The sequence below is a fragment of the Sphaerodactylus townsendi genome, linkage group LG06 (genome assembly GCF_021028975.2).
Source record: "Sphaerodactylus townsendi isolate TG3544 linkage group LG06, MPM_Stown_v2.3, whole genome shotgun sequence".
In the NCBI taxonomy this organism is placed as follows: domain Eukaryota; kingdom Metazoa; phylum Chordata; class Lepidosauria; order Squamata; family Sphaerodactylidae; genus Sphaerodactylus; species Sphaerodactylus townsendi.
Window position 1 is genome coordinate 45016763 of NC_059430.1, and position 20554 is coordinate 45037316.

The window sequence follows — 20554 nt, forward strand, 5'->3', positions numbered from 1 at the left end:
GTATCTTCACAGGGTATCTCCCCTAGTTAGGTAACCCTACTTCATTTTAAGATGGCTACAGGTTGCACTTGGAACCCCCTCCTCCTACCAGAAAATAAAGGTAGACCAAATATCAGCTTATGCAAAAGAGTCTGAGTGTACCCCATATTTTCCAGTGTCCAGTGGACATTAGAGATCCTGTACCTTTGAAAATGTTACACCATCTCCGTCTTTCAATAATAATAATAAGAGTTTGGATTTATATCCCCCCTTTCTGTCCTGTAGGAGACTCAAAGGGGCTTACAATCTCCCCTCCCCCCTCACAACAAACACCCTGTGAGGTAGGTGGGGCTGAGAGAGCTCCGAAAAGCTGTGACTTGCCCAAGGTCACCCAGCTGGCATGTGTGGGAGTGTACAGGCTAATCTGAATCCCTCAGATAAGCCTCCACAACTCAAGCGGCAGAGCTGGGAATCAAACCCGGTTCCTCCAGATCAGAGTGCACCTGCTCTTAGCCACTGCTCTTAGCCACTATGCCACTGCTGCTCCTAAGCAGGTACTTACTCTGCTTTGGATAGGAAAGATTTATATAATCCCAATGTTCCTAAGCTTTCTTCAACATGATCAAAAGTGTGCAAACAAAACAGTATGTCTCTCAGACAGCACACCTAACTCCACACCACACAGAGTTCACATTGCCCATGGGACAGACTCTCTATCCCTTTCAGAATCGTGAAGCTTGACTACATTCAGCAGGTGCAGTTGTCTTTATCAATGCAATCAACTGTGGAACTACAACAATAACCAGTCTTATAGAAGCAGCAGCCCTTGAGGAAGATAATTACTCTACATTGCTATAAAATGTAAGAAAATAGGAAAAAACATTTCTAAGGTGTAGGGCTTAATCTATTTGGTACAAACAATGTTGCTAGTAAAATATTAAAAGAAAACAAATATTAATTTGTATTCTGTTGAGAGCTGCATATGGAGAAGCCATGAAATTCTAGTCTGGCAGTTACCAGTGTCACTAATTAATTATTCTGAAGGATGTCTAGACTCAGGTGTTTTTTTCTGCATCTGACATTAGTTCAGTATTTGTTAATGAACACTTGATCTGGTATGAACCATTGCCAGGCAAGTTGTGGACAGCTCACTTAGACCTGCTCTCAGAATAATTCATTAGTAAATTCTTTTAACTTGCAATTACACACTATGGGTTTGCTGTGTGATTTAAAAGGCATTTCTCAATCTCTCTTTTAAGCATAAATTAAATCAAACACAGCACATTGGTCAGCAAAAGAAATATATTTTAGCTCCACTTTCTTTATACTTAGTTAGTATGCAAACATAACTGCAGCATAAGGGGGGAAAGGGATATGAGAGAGGGGTGGCCAACACTATGAAGAAGCGTGAATTAATGTACTAGCAGGAGAAGGTAACAATGAATAGATAGGAAATGAGATCAGGACAAGAGCAAGACAGGATGGAAATACTGTTTGAATACAGATATCTAATTGATACGAGCCTGTGGGGAAGCAATGAACAGACCAGCAGAAATCTTAACTTCTAATAAAATGTGGAAGAGGAACGTTTGCAGTGATTTTACAAGAGAGAGAGAAAGAACCTAAGATTCACTCTTAGTCAGATTCTGCATGGGCCCAAGACAGCAGTGTGAAAACAGTTTAAAACAGTGTAAAACGGTGTAAAAGGGTTTACACCATTTCATACTGTTTTCATACCGCTGTTTTTGGCCTATGCAGAATCAGCCTTAGTTTTTCCATGATTGAAATTGTTGTTGTAAGAAAAAGGAATATATAAACCATTCATGTTGAACAAGACATGACTGATCAGACTCAATTTGAAAGCAACTCATTTTCAGATAGAATTTCGTCCAAGAAATTTCTTGTAGTTCAACCCCTGGAGTAGTTAAATCCTAACTGTCTTTAACATGGAACAAATTAGGACAAATGTATCTTTTCAACCCTGTGTTTTTTAAATCCATATTATAAACCCTGTATTTTTTAAATCCATATTATATTGGCAAATCTCAAAGTAGAAAACTTACCACAGAAAGATGTGGTTGCTAGCCTGCTTCTCTCCAATGGAGGAGCCCATTTACTCCACATCCCATGGCAAGCTGGGTAGGTCACACCCTTGCAAACATTTTAAAAAACACAGAATTCAAATTCTATTTAATTAACTCATTTGAGAACACAATCACTGTTCTCTTTAACAAACTGACCTTCTTTTTGGTCATTAAGAATGCAATTTATGCACAGTGATTAATTGAATACAGAGGGTTTTACATTCAAATAAACATACATAGGATCAAGCATACATTAAATTGGAAAAAACTTTATGATTCATTGGTGAGGCATCTGCATACAATATATCCAATTAGTCATCTGAATACTCAGTTGAACAGCCCAGCATATGTGTTTTGAAAATGTATGTAACAATCTCCATACAGAAACTCATCCACTTAAAAAATGATTAAGTGGACCAACCCAAAATCATTTAAATTTTGTGGCTGTTGGAAAATCATAGTTTAGAGCAATGGTTTCAACCTTTTATCACTCGTGTACCTCTTGGCAACCCATTTCCCTAAAACTGTACCCCCATATTAGCAAACCCATTATGTAATTTTTTTTGCGTACCCCTGAATGCTTTGATGTGTACTCCTGAGGGCCTGCATTCCCCAGGTTGGGAACTACTGGTTAGGTCAAGAGACAGGCTTCTGAGGGAGGGGAATACTGTAGGGACAAAATTCCTGATCACTCTGGGAACCTAAGGAGCTGGGAAAGTCATGAGTTTATATGTATGTATGTATGTATGTATGTATGTATGTATGTATGTATGTATGTATGTATGTATGTATGTATGTATGTATGTATGTATGTGACTTATAGGCCACCCTTTCCTGTCACATGTTTGAGTTCATCTGAGTGATGTGAGAGAATCCAAGAGAAAATTGTTGTCTGGAGACTCACAGTGGTTCTCAGCAGTTCACAACATAGGTTTGACAAGAAGAATAAAATCTACTTGTGTTAGATTTCTCTGCAGATTTCATTTCAACATGAAACAAGCAATTATGTCTCTTGTTTGCATTAAAATAACTAGGCTGGTTAAATAACAAGTGTAATTAGATAAATACATCAGATACCTACCTCCACGAGACCTTGTAAAATTCTTACAAACATAACACAACCATAATGTACTCTGGCAGCTGCAGGAATGAACATATTCAGTGTGGAAGTTAGGAAAATGGCTGCTCCGAATACTCTGCAGAGGGAAATAATATTAAAACGTCTACCATCTATATATATAAAAAGCAAACAGTGACTTTGTTAGTCACTCCCTAACACTGAAACGGCTGGACGGATCACCCCCAAATTTTCACATGACATTCCTCCCTGTTGCGGGCAGGTAATGGGACCTTCAAATCTCCGAAAGTCCATACCTGAGCCAGGTAAAACGTCTTTTTCCTGGCGCACCAGGCCATGAAGCTGTTTGTGTTCAACTGTCACCCTTAGAATGTTCGTGCAGCCTGTCTGTCTGTGGCCTGAGGGCTTAGAATGTCCGTGCAGATGGGCAGAGATGAGCAGTGGAAACAGTAAATAGGTAATACTGTTAGGTAATACGAGTGGAAGTGAAACACATACACACTTTGCCGTTTGAGACGTCAGGTGGGGTTCCCCCCTCACACGCAGGTGACTGTCACTCTCTGTGCCTCATCCACTGCTACCACACAATACACATCCAGCTCATCCTCACACACTCTGCCCTTCCTCACATCCAACCACCACTTACCCACTTCCTCACCCATATTCACCACAGCTCTCTTTTACTAAAAGCGAGCTGGAGTTTGCCTTTTTCTTCTAAGATAATCCGCGGGGTGGGGGCGAACCAACACTACTGGCTCCACTTCTTTTGCACATGGCCCTTTAAGAACCCAGGGAGCTGGCCTCGATCTGAGCGCCTCACCACCCTGCCTCTGCTGCCTGACTGGGATAGCCTCCTTGCCCCAGTTCTGCTTTACGCAAGCCAGGACTGTGCGTGTCAACCAGCTTCATGGACAGCGGGATTTGCACTCTGGACAGTTCCGTTGTGGAATGGAAAGGGTTACCTTATACTAAAAAAACAAGACACCACCATATAACAATGTGAATTGAAAAGGGAAAGAGGGATTCCATTTGACCACCCCAAAAGGCTATGCTGCGGATCATTGGACCTGCATTGACATCTGTGTGGGTTGCGGACTGTGATAAGAAGGACAATTGCCACAGCAATGCGTGGCCGGGCCCTGCTAGTTTCATATAAGGATATAACCATATATTGAGCAGAGACAGGCATGGTCTATCTACTGGGCAATATAAGCATCTGCCCAGAAGTCAGCTCCATAGTCTTGTGTGGTCTATTTGTTTTTATTAGAACTCCCAAGGTCCAGTAATGCATTTGAACTTCTTAACAGTTAAATCTTCACTAATTATTTAAAATTATGAACTCTTGCTTAAGAATCAGACCAATTCTCACCTAATACAGTATTGTTTGCAATAATTCTAGCAACTAGAAGACATCAGGTGTCTGACTAGAATTTGGCCAATGGTCAACTTGTGAAGCAGTACCTCTCTTCATAATACTCTTGCTTTAAAAGATACATGACGTGTTACTGTTCCTACTCCAACACCAATGCCAGAGGCGTAGTTCCAAGGGGGGACGTGACGCACCTGGGGCACACCCCTGTGGGGGTGTGGTGAGGGGGTTCCAGGGGCGGGGGGGGGCGTTCAGAGGCGGGGGCATTCCGGGGTGGGACAGGTGTGGAGGACGTACCAGTGCACCGGGCACTTTCCCCCCTTGCTATGCCTCTGACCAATGCTGTACTTGAGCCCCACAAACTAGCCCTTCATTGTAAAAAGCAAAGCAAATGGGAGGAGAGATTTGCAAGGGGGAAGGCCATCCTCAGTAACTCTGTAGAGTCTTGCAGTTAGGGCTGGATTTTATGTTACCATGGTTTCTTACATATACATGCAGCAGAAAACACATGTGCATATTTATATCCATTGCTATATTGAACTGCCTTTCATGCAGGAACTGAATTGCATATGGAATTGCCTTGAAATTGCTCATTTCACTTAGTTTGTCCTCTTAGTGTATATTTTCCTGATCACCGCCCACAACTGAAGTGACACTGCCTGTGCTAAATCAGCTCTTAAATTATGTATGCCTTTGACCCACAGTACCTTGTTCCTGAAAGACAATATCGGCACATGTGTCATGTTCCTCATCCTTTCATTGTGAACCAGCAGGCCACTAAATTTAGAAGAAGTTCACCTTTTAAACAATTGGTTAACTATGGTTGAAGTTGCAACCATAAGAAAAACATGAGAGTTCAACATAAAGCCAAGTTATTCTAAGGTGGTTTAATTTAGGGTTGTGCTTTGCATATGAAGTGTTTGTATATGAAGTAGCAGCAGTACTACCAGCAGAAATAGCAACTGCACAGCAGCCTTGGGCCAGCTACAGTTCATCAGTTACTAAAGTCAACTTGCACAAAGAGTTGAGATTATGAAAGAATAAATAATGATCACAGGTGCAAATGTGAAAGAAAGGATCTTTTACTATATTGCTTGGAAAGTGTAATAATCTTTGACACAAGTACTTATCCATTTCCATCATCAAGTAGCAACTAGAACTACACATCTGCCCATAAATATTCTGCAAAGCTGTCATTGTCAGCAAAGTTGTGGAAAAAATGCAACCCCACAGAAGCGGAGTTGCTTTCAGTAGAGTTTACTACAAACACAGGATTTGCAAAAAGTATTAGCTAACTGTACACCTTCCAACAGCCAACAGACTTCAGGATGTAAGAATTTACAAGCACAGATTATAGGAGGCAGAGAAAAAGTAAAAACGCGGCCAGCATTCAATAGGTCCTAAGTAGTAAAGATTATATACCACAGCTCCCCCTACAGTTCAAATGGACTAAATATGCCCTATGTTAGTATACATCAGTTCTCAACCTGGGGGTCGGGACCCATTTGGGGGTCGAATGACCCTTTCACAGGGGTCGCCCAAGACCCTCTGCATCAGTGTTCTCCATCTGTAAAATGAATAAATGTTAGGGTTGGGGGTCACCACAACATGAGGAACTGTATTAAAGGGTTGCAGCATTAGGAAGTTTGAGAACCACTGGTATACATGTTAATAAAATTGATCACTATTTATTTGTGTATTTGTGTATTTGTTTATTTGTTTATTTGTTTTATTTGATTTCTATACCGCTCTATCCCCAAGGGGCTCTGGCCCATGTACAACATAGAATCCCAATACAATCAAATAAGGAGCACAGATTTACTACATATAAATAAATTACAAATTACACTGGCTCGATCAACTTTAAATACAGTTTCTAAAACCTTTTAAAACAGCGATGAAAACAATAGAAGGTACCCGATAAAACCCATTTTTAAATCTTCCCCAGGAGGGAGGGGCGGCGAGTCACATTTAAACAGCAGGGACCCAGATGTAAAAGAGCAAAAAGAGCAAAAAGAACTTGTAGTCACCTCTCCAACAATCATCATCACACATCATTCAGCCTCATGATACTAGAATTACTGTGGTCACTGTGAGAAGGGAATGTTTTACATAGTATCATATCTTACCTATTGGCTGCTAGTTTGTTTGCAATGAAGCCTCCTGGAATTTGTGTGACAATGTAACCCCAGAAAAATGAGCCATGAATAAGCCCCACGGTCTCCGGATCCCAGTTGAATTGTGCTTTCTGCAAATGAAATAGTATTCACATGGTAGGATGTGTATTTAGCTTAATGATATTTGCAAAATATAGATTGCAGGCACTGTCAAACCAAAAGCGATGATTTTTTTTAACCTGCAAAAAATATGAAAACTAGACAAAAAGGACCTTCGAACATTTTTATTCTTTCTTTACCAACTAGCTAAGATACAAACCAGAATTATATTGAATCGTCACAGTTACTTCGCAATTCCTTCTGGAGTTGAGACAGAAACCATTGCCCACACCTGGGTCAGCCAACTACAGCTCAGAAAACTTCTGGAGATTTGTAGGCAGTCCTTGGGGTAGGGAGAGTTTGCGGAGGGGAGGGAGTTCAGTGGATATGACAGGCCATAAAGCCCACCCTCCAAAACTGATCTCTGTAGGCTGAAGATTAGTTGTAATTCCAGGGCAACTCCAAGCCCTACCTTAAGAATGGTTGATTCTGCTCAGTCCAAACATCCCGGGTTGAGAAAGGGAAATATCCCGGTTTAGCCAAGAAGTTTGCACAGTTCCCAATCCTAAAGTGGGTTTGTCCCACAATATTTCTCTCATCCCAGGTTTTTCCCAAACCACTAAATGTTGATTTTCCCCCAAAATCCCGCATTGAATCGCTTCTGTGCGAAGGTCACAGGAGCAAAACCAATTTATTTTTCCCACCCCGCCGCCTGGTCTCCCTACCTTACAGCATATCAGTTTCATTTCTGCTGAATTGCAGCCCACCCTTTCCCCAAGCAAGTTTTCTGCCCTTAGACAGCTCTTCCAGGAGCTAGGCAAATGAGCCCATGCAGGAAAGCGCAAGCGCTCGCCCCATTCCAGCTCGCTCTCACCAAGCAGCGCTTACTAGCTGATCTGCAGACAGCCCAGTCCTTTAGCTCCTGGCTCACATTCCCAATGGGATCCTGGGAGGGGAGGGGTGGAAAAGCACCTGCCTGGCAGGATGCTTTCATTCTGTGACAGCCCCAAAGACCAGTCAAATGTTATTTGGTATATCGGGGGGGGGGGGGGGTGAGTGTCTTGTGCTGTGGTTTCCTGCATGCCTTTAAATGTGGGTGGGACATAGTGCTCTGTCCAGCATTGGTCAAAAGTTTTTACTTTGTGTAGCACAACGTGCTTGCCGTGTTGCTCACTGCACCGGCTCCTTTCCAAAGCTAGAGAAAAGGGATGGAATGTCATGCTTGCTTTTCCTGTGGTTGCTGTGGATGCATCAATCAGAAGCACTGCCTTTGGGTGGGGGAAGAGCCAATCAGAATGCAGCACACTGGGCATGCTGTATCTGCGTTATAAAAACAAACAAAGCCAGGCTTGTGCAAAATAAATGGGAGTATTTCCCCCTGGTCTGAACCCAGTTCCTTCACAGAAACCCATGCGAAGGGAGAAACCAGGGTAAAATAGACATGAATTTTTAAATACCGAATGTAACTCAGTATAATTATGTTGTGCGGAACTGACCAATGATAAGCATACTTACATCTCAAAGCATAACTCAAGTCCCATATCACAGAAATACTTTGGGTTATTTGGAGGATGCCAAATGAAATACAATCCTAGATAACTATAATCGGGGGGAAAGAAGAGTGTGGAGGCTTTTGCAGAAGATAATCATCGAATGGAACAGGCAAGCTGATTGAAGCATGAACATTCTAACTTACCTGTTCTATCAGATGACTGGCTATAGTAAAAGTTTGCAAAACAACTCCAGTTATATGCAGGTATATAACCCTGACATCACACTAGGGGGCCAAAGAGTTGAATTATTCCACAGAAGGGGGGGGGGAGCACACTCTCTATATAGAATGATTGGAAGGCCTGAAGTAGCAAGTAGCTTGCCTCAGAAGGATTCCAGCTTGTCTGTGCAATTATAGGTTAATATTCTAGGGACTGCAAGAAATTCTTGGGAAAAAAGATAGATCTATAGTCCATTCAATTTCAAGGGACCCACTTAATTAAAGTCAGAAAAGACTGTAAGACCCTGGGTCTGTTTGGGCACAACAGGGCTGAACTGTTTCATGTTCATTGTTGTTCTGAAACCCTTAATTATTGTTCTGCATACTATATTTTATATATTAAAAAACAAGAAGAAATCTGAAGTTTGCTTATTGTCATTTTCATTAATACAAGTATCACAAGGTGGGAATCACATTGTCCAAGAATTTGAACTCACTCAGGCTAATTTCGCGTGGGCCAAAAACAGTGGTGTGAAAATGGTGTGAAAACAGTATAAACCCTTTTACACCGTTTTAAACCCCTTTACACCGTTTTCACCCCGATTTCACACTGCTGTTTTTGGCCCATGCAGAATCAGCCTCAGATCTCTAGTTGAAAAGGGATTTCTTTTGAGATCCCTCTTTCAATTAAGTAAAAATTACACATGATTTTCCACCTACACATGCCATGGTTATGTAGGATTGTGCCTCATATTTATATCATGCTTTCTGGGTTTTGTTTGTTTTTATACTGTTTCTTATTTTTATGTTTTTTTTGGGTCCCCACTGGGGAATAAAAGCGTGATAAAACATATACTAAGTAATTTAAAAATTCATTATTTTGTAATTCACATAGGTCAACACTTTGGTGGTTGCTTACCTCGATTTCTGGTTTTCCATCCACATAAACTGTGTTGTTGTTAACCATTTCTACTATAGCAACTCCAAGATTGCATCTAATTCCAAAAGAAATGCAAAACCCCAGGCCACTCATTATAGCAATAATGTAGCGCTTGGGTAGTCCACAGCAATGGCAGTCAAACAAGGGAGGTTTCTGAGTAGCTGCCTGTACACATCTTCCTTCTTCATTCAGTTCTATGTTATCTTCTTCTAGGTTGGTTCCATCAATTTTTCTGAAGATACATGAAACAGAAGACAGAAGTGGTTCCTAAAAGGAAGTTGCTGATATGCACTTGATATAATTCTCTGATTAGCTACAACAGTAACATTCCCATGATAGTGAATTATAGTCAGAATATTCAAAAGAAAACCACTTGTGCACAAGGAATAATGCAGCAACCTTCAATGCAATCCCAAGTGGTTCTAAATCAATGGACTTAACAAAGGTGTATATCTCATGAGAATTATGCTACTTGACTGTCATGTTCCTCTGGCATGGTCTGTTGGAACTTGGTTATCTCAGATGAGGTTATAGACCTATTTTTAGTGTAGTCAATTTCAGAACAAAGATGGGAGCCCTTATGATTTATTTCTTTTTGATGAATGCTTCTCCATTAAAAAAAGTCACCACATATAGAAAACTGTCATGTAAAGTATTCTGTGCTAGAAACTTTCTTTTTGACCAGCCAAAATGTCATACAAGAATGTTGGTCCTAATAAAAGATAGTACATGGCCAGCGGGTTATAGTGGTAAAGAATGGTGGACTCTAATCTGGAGAACTTGGTTTGATTCCCCACTCCTCCACATGAGTGGTAGACTCTTATCTGTTGAAATGGGTTTGTTTCCTACACATGAAGCCTGCTGGGTGATCTTGGGTTAGTCACAGTTCTTTGGAACTCTCATCCCCGCCTACCTCACAAGGTATCTGTTGTGGAAAGAGGAAGGAAAAGGAGTTTATAAGCCACTATGAGGCTCCTTACAGGAGAGAAAAGCAGGATATAAATCCAAACTCATTATTATGATTATCAGATTTTTTTGGACTAAATAAGCTACTTGTTTTCACTTTTTGTTTTGAGTCCCCCTGACATCTAGTTTTCTATGTGCAGAGTTGTTTTATTTTGATACAGAAGAAAGGTACATCATATGATTCCCTTCACTCTAAGGCTCATTCCGCACATGCAGAATAATGCACTTTCAAACTGCTTTTAGTGCTCTTTGAAGCTGTGCGAAATTGCAAACAGTTGTGAAAGTGGTTTGAAAACGCATTATTTTTCGTGTGAACGGCAGCGGCTGGAAGGCGCCATCCCCCCTTCTCCGATCGACTTACCTTCCCTGCGACCTTCCGGCACGTCACTGAGGCCTGGGGACACGTTCCCCTGCCTTGCGATTCCGGAGTGGTCGCGCAGGGCAGGGGTGTGTGTCCCCTGGCCTCAGCGATGTGCCGGAAGGTCGCAGGGGAGGTAAGTTGATTGGGTGACGGCACAGCACTGCGCCGTCTTCCCTGTCTTTACCGGGACCGTTCGTGTGTGAGGTCCCGGGGATGTGTGTGTCGGCATCGTATACGCCGACACACACCCTAGTGTGGCCGTGCAGAAGCAGCCTATAACTTCCAAATGTTCTAGGAACTCATCCTAGACCTTGGGTCATTATTTCAGTGCGTAGGTTCTTACCTGGATGTTGTGATGGGAGTACTTATGTCTGATTACAGCAGCAGTTGTACTCAATATTTTTATTTAGGTACTTTTACTCTGCTTTTCTCTGGCGGATTCTGCACAAGCCAAAACCAGCTGTTTGAGGATGTTAAAAACACCATTGTGGGGAGGGGAACTTCGCACAGCTTCCACTGCTGAAGTGAAGTTGCAACATCCTATTTCCCACAAAATGGTGTATTTGTGACTTGCTAAATGAGCGAGTCTTTTCAGAAACACTGTTCTGCAATCGGTGCTGAGCAAACAGCCGGGCAGGAGGCGCTTCTGCTCCAGCTGCTCTTGCATTTTTATTTCCAGTTCACATCTGCGTAGCCACGCAGGCACACAGTGTCGTATCAGGGTCTCGTGGGATGTCAGCGTGGCTGTGGGGGTTCAGGAATGGGAGGCCAACAAAAAAACCCTGCCGCACCTCCATGCGCAGGCCCACAGCTTGGCCGGTTTGCATGCTGTCCATGAAACACCTGGCCATGCAAACGCCCCGAGGCTGCAGTGTTTTCATTTACACCAACTGCACTCCGCTATTTTTGGCCTGTGCGGAATCCAACTCTGTTCATTAAGACTCAAAATAGCATATAATGGTAAAAAATAGCAACAAAAATCATTGTATACAAACATCAAAATCCAACTTAGATAAACCTACCTGCCACCAGGATAGTAGCTTCGGTCGAACACATTGTACTTCTTTGAGCCTTACAGTAGGTTCATGAGAGTTACCATTTTGGAACTTGTACTCTGTGTGCCAGAAACTATGGCTATCTGACACCTTGGAACTTTGCTCTGATCGACTGCCTTTTGAAACTGGACCATTTGGACTTTCTAATGTTTTGCTTTGAGTATTGCTCTGAACCAATTCAGTTATTTGAACCTCTCTGTATGAGATAGGCTTTTATTGCTTATTTCACTGCTAGTTATAGTATTCTTGCACCATTTTAATAAATTTCCTATAATTATATTTGAAGGTGTTTCAAATGTCATACAAGACTTCAGGCTGCTTTATTCTAAACTTAACCTCTTTGGCTACATACCCAATAACTGTTTTGTGGAAACTCACTTTACAAGTCTCACTGGAAAAGACAATAATACTACAAAAGGAAGACCCAACATGAATTGTATTGGCTCTATAAAGGAAGCCATGGCTTTCAGTTTGCAAGACTTGATCAAGGTTGTTAATGATCAGACATTCAAGAGGATATTGATTCATAGGGTCGCAGGAGTCAGAAGCAAGTTGATAGCACTTCACACACACACTTGCCCTCAACAGATTAGTCCACAGGGAGGAGAGGAGGGCAGTGTAGAGTATCCTTAGTGGAAACACATTCTTTGTGTTTAAGGGGTTGGTTCTAGGTCAGGTTCAGGGCAGCCAAGATATTTCAGATTCAGATTCTGTTTCAGTTCACTGGAAAAAAAAACTCTCTAAACTAGGATCAAGTTTGGTTTGATTGCTTGAGGGAACATATGCACTACTCTTCTGAGTACAGCACTACAGGTATCTATAGCCAATGCACATAGCATCATAGGTCAGGTGAAAATATTTGCCTAGCATGGTAAAATGCTAACATCTGTCACAAACTACAGTGCTTCTGGCCATACATGACTAGCCCTAATTATGTCTGAACAAGTTTCTCTATTCAAACACATGATTTCTTCTTGTCAGATATAATTGCTTCTTCTTAATTAATACTCTGAGCAAGAACAATCACATAAGTGAAGTTTGAGGAGAAGACATGACAAGAATATTAAGTTGCCAGCTGGCTGACCTTAGGCCTTCTGAAAATACTCTTGGGCCTTCTGGAACTCTAAAATAAAAAACTTACTGTTCTGCTCTATCACCTCCTGTTTGCTCTTAAGAATCTTTGCTGACAAAAAGAACTATGCGTTTGCATTACTGGTTTCTTTATTTTGTGACTCCTGGGATAGCTATGTTTTGGAGAAGGTGTCACCACAGCTGTAACTGGGAGCAGAATACAGTGCAAGCAGATTCTGTAACAAATAGCTGTAACTATGCAGTGGTGGTGCCTCCTTGCCAAGGTAGATTAATAATTTATAACTCAAAGAAGATATTCACCTTGCTGACTTCCAGACAAAAGGTCGCTGGTGCAAACTACTTTGCTCACGTATGTCATTATTTCAACATTATCTATGTAATATCAATACATTACAATATAATCACATTATGTATGAAATTCGTCCCATCAAATACATACAATGCAATAAATGAAATAAATGTGACTGAATTGCATTGCTGCTAGATCTGGTTTTTGAAATTACATTATTTATAGTCTGCCTTTCTCACTGAGACTGAAGGTGCCTTACACAGCGTAAGCCAGTACAATTAACATGATGGGCCACCCAATAAGCAGTGTAATAGGATTAGGATTGCATAAATATGAAACCAAGCAGAAATCTGAGACAAAGATGAAATTAAGTATATATACTAACATAACATATTAAATGATACAGAAATTGCACAGAAAGCTAATACATACAGCAACAGGGAATACATTATGTACACAGTTGGAACGCTTACAGTCCCTTTCCCTTCTTTGAAGTATCTTTCTGAACTATTCTGTTGCAATATAGCTCTATTACCTGTATAAGACTGCTTTTCTGAATAATTAAATTTTGCTTAGTTTGTGGAAAGTCAGGAGAGGGGGAATCTTCTTGATTTTATCAGGCAGGCCATTCAACATGGTGGGAGCCACAACAGGGATTGCATGTGTATAGACAGTTGTTGAACTTGCCCATTTAGAGGAAGCCACCTGCAGAAGGTTCTGTCTTAAATGAATAAAACTGTCATGATATATCGCTTAGGAGAAAGGTGGCCACACAGTTATGAGGGATCATAGCCACTAAGGATTGTGTATGTGATAGACAGTGCCCTCAGCTAAACTCAGTAGCTGTCTGAGAGCCAATGAAGCTATTCTAGAATGGAGGTAATATGCATGCTCTGTCCAGCTCCTGATAATAGCCAAACTATGGCATTTTGCACCAATCAGAGTCTCTGAGTTTACTTCAAGGGGAAGCCTATGTAGATTGCATGATAGTAGTCTACAGTGGCTTTAAATTAACTGGCCAGATTTGCCAAGTCAAGGTAAGGGGGCTATCTTCCAGGCTAAACTGAGTTCAAAGAAAGAGTTTTTTGCAGTTGCATTAACTTGCTTCTCCAGCGGTAATGCTGGATCCAGTATGACCCCTATCTCCTTTACCAAATCAGCCAGGGTCTACTGAACCCCTTCAAAGACAGGAAGCACAATGTCCTTCATGAACTCCATCTTCCCATCCAATATTATCTCTGTTTTGCCAGGATTCAGTTCATTGTATTCATTCTTGAGCCATTTAACCACAGCAGACAGGCAATGATTCAGAACACTTACCAGGAAATTTGGATACAGAGATGTCCAATAAAAAGTAGTTTGTGTTTTAAATTCTAAATGACATTAAATCATCATGCCCAGAAGGAGATCTGGATGGGATTCCTAAACTGAAGAGCCCTTTATATAATCCATTTCTGCATTGCATAGAGAACATGTTGGGTACGTATAGCAGAGGATCCAACTATGTGCTTCAGCCACAAAATTTAGTCTATGCAAAATTACACTGAGGATCTACTAAACATTTATACAGCATCCACAGAGAACGAAACCTTGTTTGAAAAATGAAAAACGAATTTGATTCTCCTGCCCAGGCGACTAACAGTCTGTCCTTTACAGGAACACAAGGCTGGAAAGAGAGAAGCCTGACAATTATTATGAATAAATGGTTAGGAGCAGATAGCTGTTGAAGAGAAAGGAAAAGAATGAGGGGATTCGGGTGAATTTTAAAATTTCTTTTTGTGTTAGAAATATAAATTTATTGCCTTTTGTCAAAATTGTATTTTTGCACACAAAATAACTTTTGCACTTTAACAAGCAGGGGTTGTAAATTTTAGTTGCAAATGGTTGTCAGTCAGTTTCTGAACATGAGCAGCAATTGTAACTCTTGAGAGAATTGTAATTCTTGCTGAAAACGTAGGGTTTTTTTTGAAGTCAGGCTTTTATAATGTCAATTGTTGATTTTATTTATAAAGAACATAGAAATAAAGCATCACGGGAGCACTATAAAGCACCAAGCGAACATCATGTGGACTTTATATGAAACCAGGCTGTTCTGATCAAATATAATTAGAAGCTAGCTGAAATGTTGCAGAAATCGTACAGTATTACTGTCTATCTCTTTTAATATACCCAAATGAAATTATAATAAAAATGCAATACTTCAAGTAACTGAATCCTTGAAATGCACAGTCCTCAACCCATGTATAACCATTCCTTATGAGTACTGAATTCAAATTAAACCTTCTATGCAGAGCTGTCCTTACCATTAGGAGACCTAGTGGCCAGCTAGAAAAGCACTTCATTGGGTGGTTCTTTTGTAACAAGTAAAAGACACTTTCCTTTTCTGCAGTTTAGGAACAACAACCTTAAAGCAACTATATGAATTTGTTACAGCTGGGTACTTTGCCACAGGTAGAAGCAATTAGAGGGTCTGAGAGCTGCACCTTGTACACATGAATCAAGAAAAATAAATTGCAGAAACTCAATGAGATTTAAAGAATATAGAAGACTTCGATTGAAAATGGAATGGAGAAGGCAAAATCACACACTGAATGAAATGGGACCATTAAAGTCCCAATGAATTATCCAGTGTAGAGCTGGACACCATTTTAATATTTTGACAAGAGTGCCAAAATAACATTTGCCATACTTATCCTATTTTTGTAGGAGGAGAGGAACTCAACAGTGCAGAGTTGGTGGATAGCTTTGTCCATAGATAATATAATTTAGATATCATATCAACATGACAGCCAGTGATTATTTATATGTATCCATAATAGTTTGTAACTTTTGGACTGTTTGGACTTTTACTCTATAAGCACATTACAGACGGAATCCAGCTAAACTGCTGGTATGCAAGATGCAATATTAACTTTTGTTTGTAACTTTTGAATTGTAAAAATATAAAGAATCACCAAATACCTCTGGCCAGTTACCAAATGACTTCCTACATTTCCATGATTTACTAATAAATGACATTTACCAACATACCCTAGAAAAGATTCAAAATATGCTTGGAAATTCAACCAGTTCATATGTTTACTGTCAAATCTTAAGAAAGCCTTATAAACAATAGGAGCATGTATTATTTAAAATCAAAAGTCTTACTGTATGTAAGGAAAGCCCTGCATTTCACATTATACCTTCCTTATACCCCTTATTACTGTAATTCTCATCCATCTATCCTACTGCAGAAATGCAACAAACAAATATTTTTGTTTATTTACTATACTGCCCACCCCGAAGAGCTCTAGGTAGTGCACAAACCAAAATTGAAAGCATGTATAAAACCCTGAATAAATAATAGATTTAAAATATAACCAGTCCAAACAAGATTATAAAGACATAGGTGGCACTACAGAAACTTCAACTCTACCCTCCTGAGGTAGGGTAGATATATTTAAGATACATTTTAAAGCCTTTTTCCTTAGATACTAACAATTTTTTTAAAAAATGATATTGTAATTCTATCATATAACTAGAAATAATTTTTAGTTGGCTCACTGTTTTTTAAGAATTTCCCCTAGTGAAAAGAGAGTCTCCATGCTGTACCTCAAAGACTACAGAGTCTGTTCAAAAAAATAACAAGTTCAGTTTCTGCATCTAGACAGTATAAACAATTCATTGTACAGTAAGTACATTTGTATTACAATATGTTTTGATGTCTGTGTTCTATACTAGTTCTGCTGGTGGTTCTGTAAAAGGCATAAAATAAGTAGACTTAGTTTAATGAATATCATAAACATCAACTAATAAATAAAAATTCCTTTAATCATTATTTATCCACTGAAAGAAGCATTTGTGTTTGCTTGCATAATGTTTGATATTTCTGTGATTATAAATTATATTTTAGTAGATCTGTAATTTAAAATCAATAATATGAGTGTTTTTTTTTACACATACAAGTTTTGTCTAGTGAATTACACTTTTTACTGTACAAGCACATTACAGACAGAATCTTGCATGCGCTTGTATGCAAGATGCAATACTAAGCATGTTTCTTTTAAATCAGTCCAATCCTAAATATGTGCACCTTGAAATAAATCATGCTGAAGTCAATTGGACTCCCTAGTAAATGTTCTTAAAATGAGGATGTAAATTTCAGTTGGACTAATCAGCTGAACTTGTTTAGGAGTAAGGTGTTAATGACATCTATGTCCACACCAACGAATTTAACTTGTTCTGTATATCATCCTGTCATAGTTTAAAACTACACACATAACCATTTTTATTGTACTTTCTGTGATTTAATTCCTTTTAAAAAGGAATAGTTACATACCATATTCCAATCAATTTTTTAAAAAAAACTTGTAGCACAGTTTAGCAGTAAATCAGTTCATCATTAGTCATAACAAAGTATTGCCTACAACATTAAGTGCATTTTCAATTGTGACCTGTTCCACATTCTTTCCTGGTTTAATAGTTAACATAACTGAAGGTTTCTATGCCATGGCTTTACTACTAGGGTACAGAATTCTGCATAGCCTGCTCACATCCTCTTAGCCCTTACATGTTTCCATATGAAACTCTAAAGTTTCTTTGATTTGCTCTGTCTTGGTAGTTGGTATCAATCTTTTACCTTTGGAAGCGTCCCAGTGAGTCACTAACAGTATTCTTCACCTCTTCCTTCCCAGGCTTTAAAAATCTCTGTCTGAATGAATTCAGTACCTCAAAAGGCATCTTATCTTCCTTCTCAAATAAAACCTTTAGTTGAACATTTGCTTGCTGTATTGTGTGACTTTTTCCTCAGATGTTTGTAGTATCCCTCAGTTCCCTTTTCTAAAATCCTGGGATGGTGACAAGATGATCGAGAGATCTCAATGTTAATCCTCAAAAATGTCAGTCGGATTGAAAATTTCCAAATAGTATCCCCAAAATCGCCAATAGCTGACACAGGATTGCTGCTATGCTGGCTTTATTGTTCTGGATCTGATAATCTTGAATGGAAGAGGCTAACACAAAAGGTCACCTTGATGTTGGTAATATGGGACTTGGTGCTTCTGCCTGAGCATCTGACTGAAGCACATTACAACTGCTCATCCTCATTCCCTGCTTTATTGCACAGTCTGTCTCTCACACAAACTGTGCTAGGTGATGCTATAGTAACGAACACAATACCTGTCCCTCTGGCCACTCAAGCTTATTAATAGGATCTCATTCACGGCAAACTTTATTAAACATTTATACATTCTTTTTCCCCATCACAGGACATGGCTAACAGTTCCATTATACTTTCTACCCTCTTCTTTTTCCTAAGTGTCCCCCTCATTGCTTGCTCTGGCCTTAGAAATGTATTCATGCTTTACACGTTGCTTATGACTGACATCGCTGGTGCCTCCACAACACAGATACTGAATTTCTCAAAAGTGTTTCTCTGTCAATAGCCCTGAACTGAATGCAAATTATGTCGTGTTATTTTGAAAGAAAATGACATTTAATACGCAAGCTATGAAAGCTGATCTTTCTTTTTTTCTGAACTTGTCAAATAACATGTGGCTCTAAGTGACTAGTCATATGCAGATCAGATTCTAGCCTTAGTAAAATGGCATCGTATACATAAGCATAAACAAAATCAGGTTGGGTCGAATGCTGTGCCAACAATCCACAAGCCCCAAATTTGATGTCCATTAAGGGAAAATTAGGGCCACTCCTCTGTATGTTGTTAACATACTAAACTTGCATACGCAAGATAAATAGTAGAGGATAAGGTAAGTTTCTACTGCATGCCTGACTGAGGAAGAGAGAATATGGAGGCCTATACAGGAGGTGGTGGGACTCAAAAACTTCCACTAGCCTGCTAAAGTACTTGAAGCGTGTAAAGGGTCCCACTAAACACAGATCTATATTTACTAGACAGCTTTACGGATGTGTATGAGGAAGTCATTGGGAGGCCAAGGGTTTCAACAGTGAGAATGCATCATTGAAATATATGAACCAAGAAGGCTACCATATTTTCAGGAATTCAAAGGCTCATGAACTATGGGTTAATATCTTTCCTCTAAACATTTTGCAGTCTTTTATCGATGCCAACTTTTCATGGCAAGGTAGAGGGATTTACTGAATTTAGGGTGGTTTAATATTTTAATTGGAGTTTTATGAGTATTACTGGCCCATCTACTTGAAATATTCAAGAAACCCCAACAACAGTGACTCTGTAGTATCCTACTACATGAAGATTTTACAGTTCTCTAACTTTCCATTCTTCTCTTTAGAAAAAGAATGTTTTTGGCATTTCATTTGATTGATGTGACATTTGATACATTTCACATGTCTTTTGCTGAATGAATATTGCAATCATAACCTGTTCTCAGAAGGTATGGATCAGATAAGACAGAACTGGGTGAAGGGTCAATGGAAGGGGTTGGTTGTGGAGTGGCAACTGATCGACGGCACCCATGCCCAAGCTACAACAGAGACTCCCAAGGGTTGGGAATGACAGCAACAGCATCGGAAGAGACAACTGCTGCGTATTGGCGATGAGAGCACCATGATTGGATGGGCAGCATGGAGTTTCAACAGCAGTGGTGGCAGCAGGGGGCCATTGTGAGAACTTGTGTCCAACACCTCTTTGACAACACTCCCAATTCACAGTGAGGGGAGCATCTTCATCTTCATCACAGTTTAAATTAGACCTAGACGGTTTTCTAGTCTGTATGCTATATGTGCTGTGTTGTTAACATATTTTAGTCAAGTTAGATATTATGATATTAGGATAGTAGTTGTGTAGGTGATTAGTGCTCGCTAGTTGAAATAGTTTAGGCATAGCTGATTTTTCGGGCTTAACTTAGGCCGTTTCCGCACGGGCATTTAGTGGCGGCCTGGAGATGGCAAAAACACCGTCTTCAGGCCGCCATTCGCACAGGGGGCGCAGCTGCATCGTAGCTGCACCGCCCTCGCGCCGCCGGATCGCTGCGAAGCCGGTTTTTCCCCAGTGCGCTCGGAAGCGCACTTGTTGGGAAACGCCACCTTGAAACCGTTGCCGAGCGAACGGCAGCGGCTTCAAGACGCCTCCCCCCACTCCCTCCCGGCACATACCTTGTCCCCGGGCCTCCGGCGTGTCGCTGAGGCCTGGGGACAAGGCCCCCTGCCCTGCGCTGCTGGAGCAGGTGCGCAGGGCCGGGGGGCGTGTCCCCAGGCCTCGGCGACGTGCCGGAGGCCTGGGGACACGCCAGGTCGGCCGCGCCGGCGTCCCGGCTCTTTCCAGGACCGTCCATGCGGACGGTCCCAGCGTCGTCAGGTCAGCGTGAAATGCGCCGACCTAGCCGCTTCCGCCTCCGTGCGGAAACGGCCTTAGTGTAGGTGGGTTTATATATTGTATTAGCTGCTAGGCTAGGTCTTCTTTAGGTAGGTTGTATTATTAGTTGTGCAATTGGGT

At 40.6% G+C, this 20554-nt stretch overlaps 1 protein-coding gene across 3 annotated transcripts in view; it reads right to left on the reverse strand.

Annotated features, from left to right (window-relative positions):
- Window positions 1-18235, reverse strand: part of SLC17A8 (solute carrier family 17 member 8) — a 29283-nt gene extending 11048 nt beyond the window's left edge. For 2 of the 3 annotated variants that reach the window (XM_048499113.1, XM_048499111.1), the window contains exons 1-5: window positions 17759-18219; window positions 9357-9609; window positions 6640-6758; window positions 3145-3259; window positions 2043-2130 (exon numbers count right to left, since the gene is read on the reverse strand). In XM_048499113.1, coding sequence (XP_048355070.1) covers window positions 2043-2130; window positions 3145-3259; window positions 6640-6758; window positions 9357-9609; window positions 17759-17859 — 676 coding nt within the window. In that variant the 5' untranslated portion in view covers window positions 17860-18219. Of the gene's footprint in view, window positions 1-2042; window positions 2131-3144; window positions 3260-6639; window positions 6759-9356; window positions 9610-17758 lie in introns of all 3 variants that reach the window. The other variant, XM_048499112.1, reaches the window with a different exon arrangement.
- Window positions 18236-20554: the final 2319 nt, after the last annotated feature.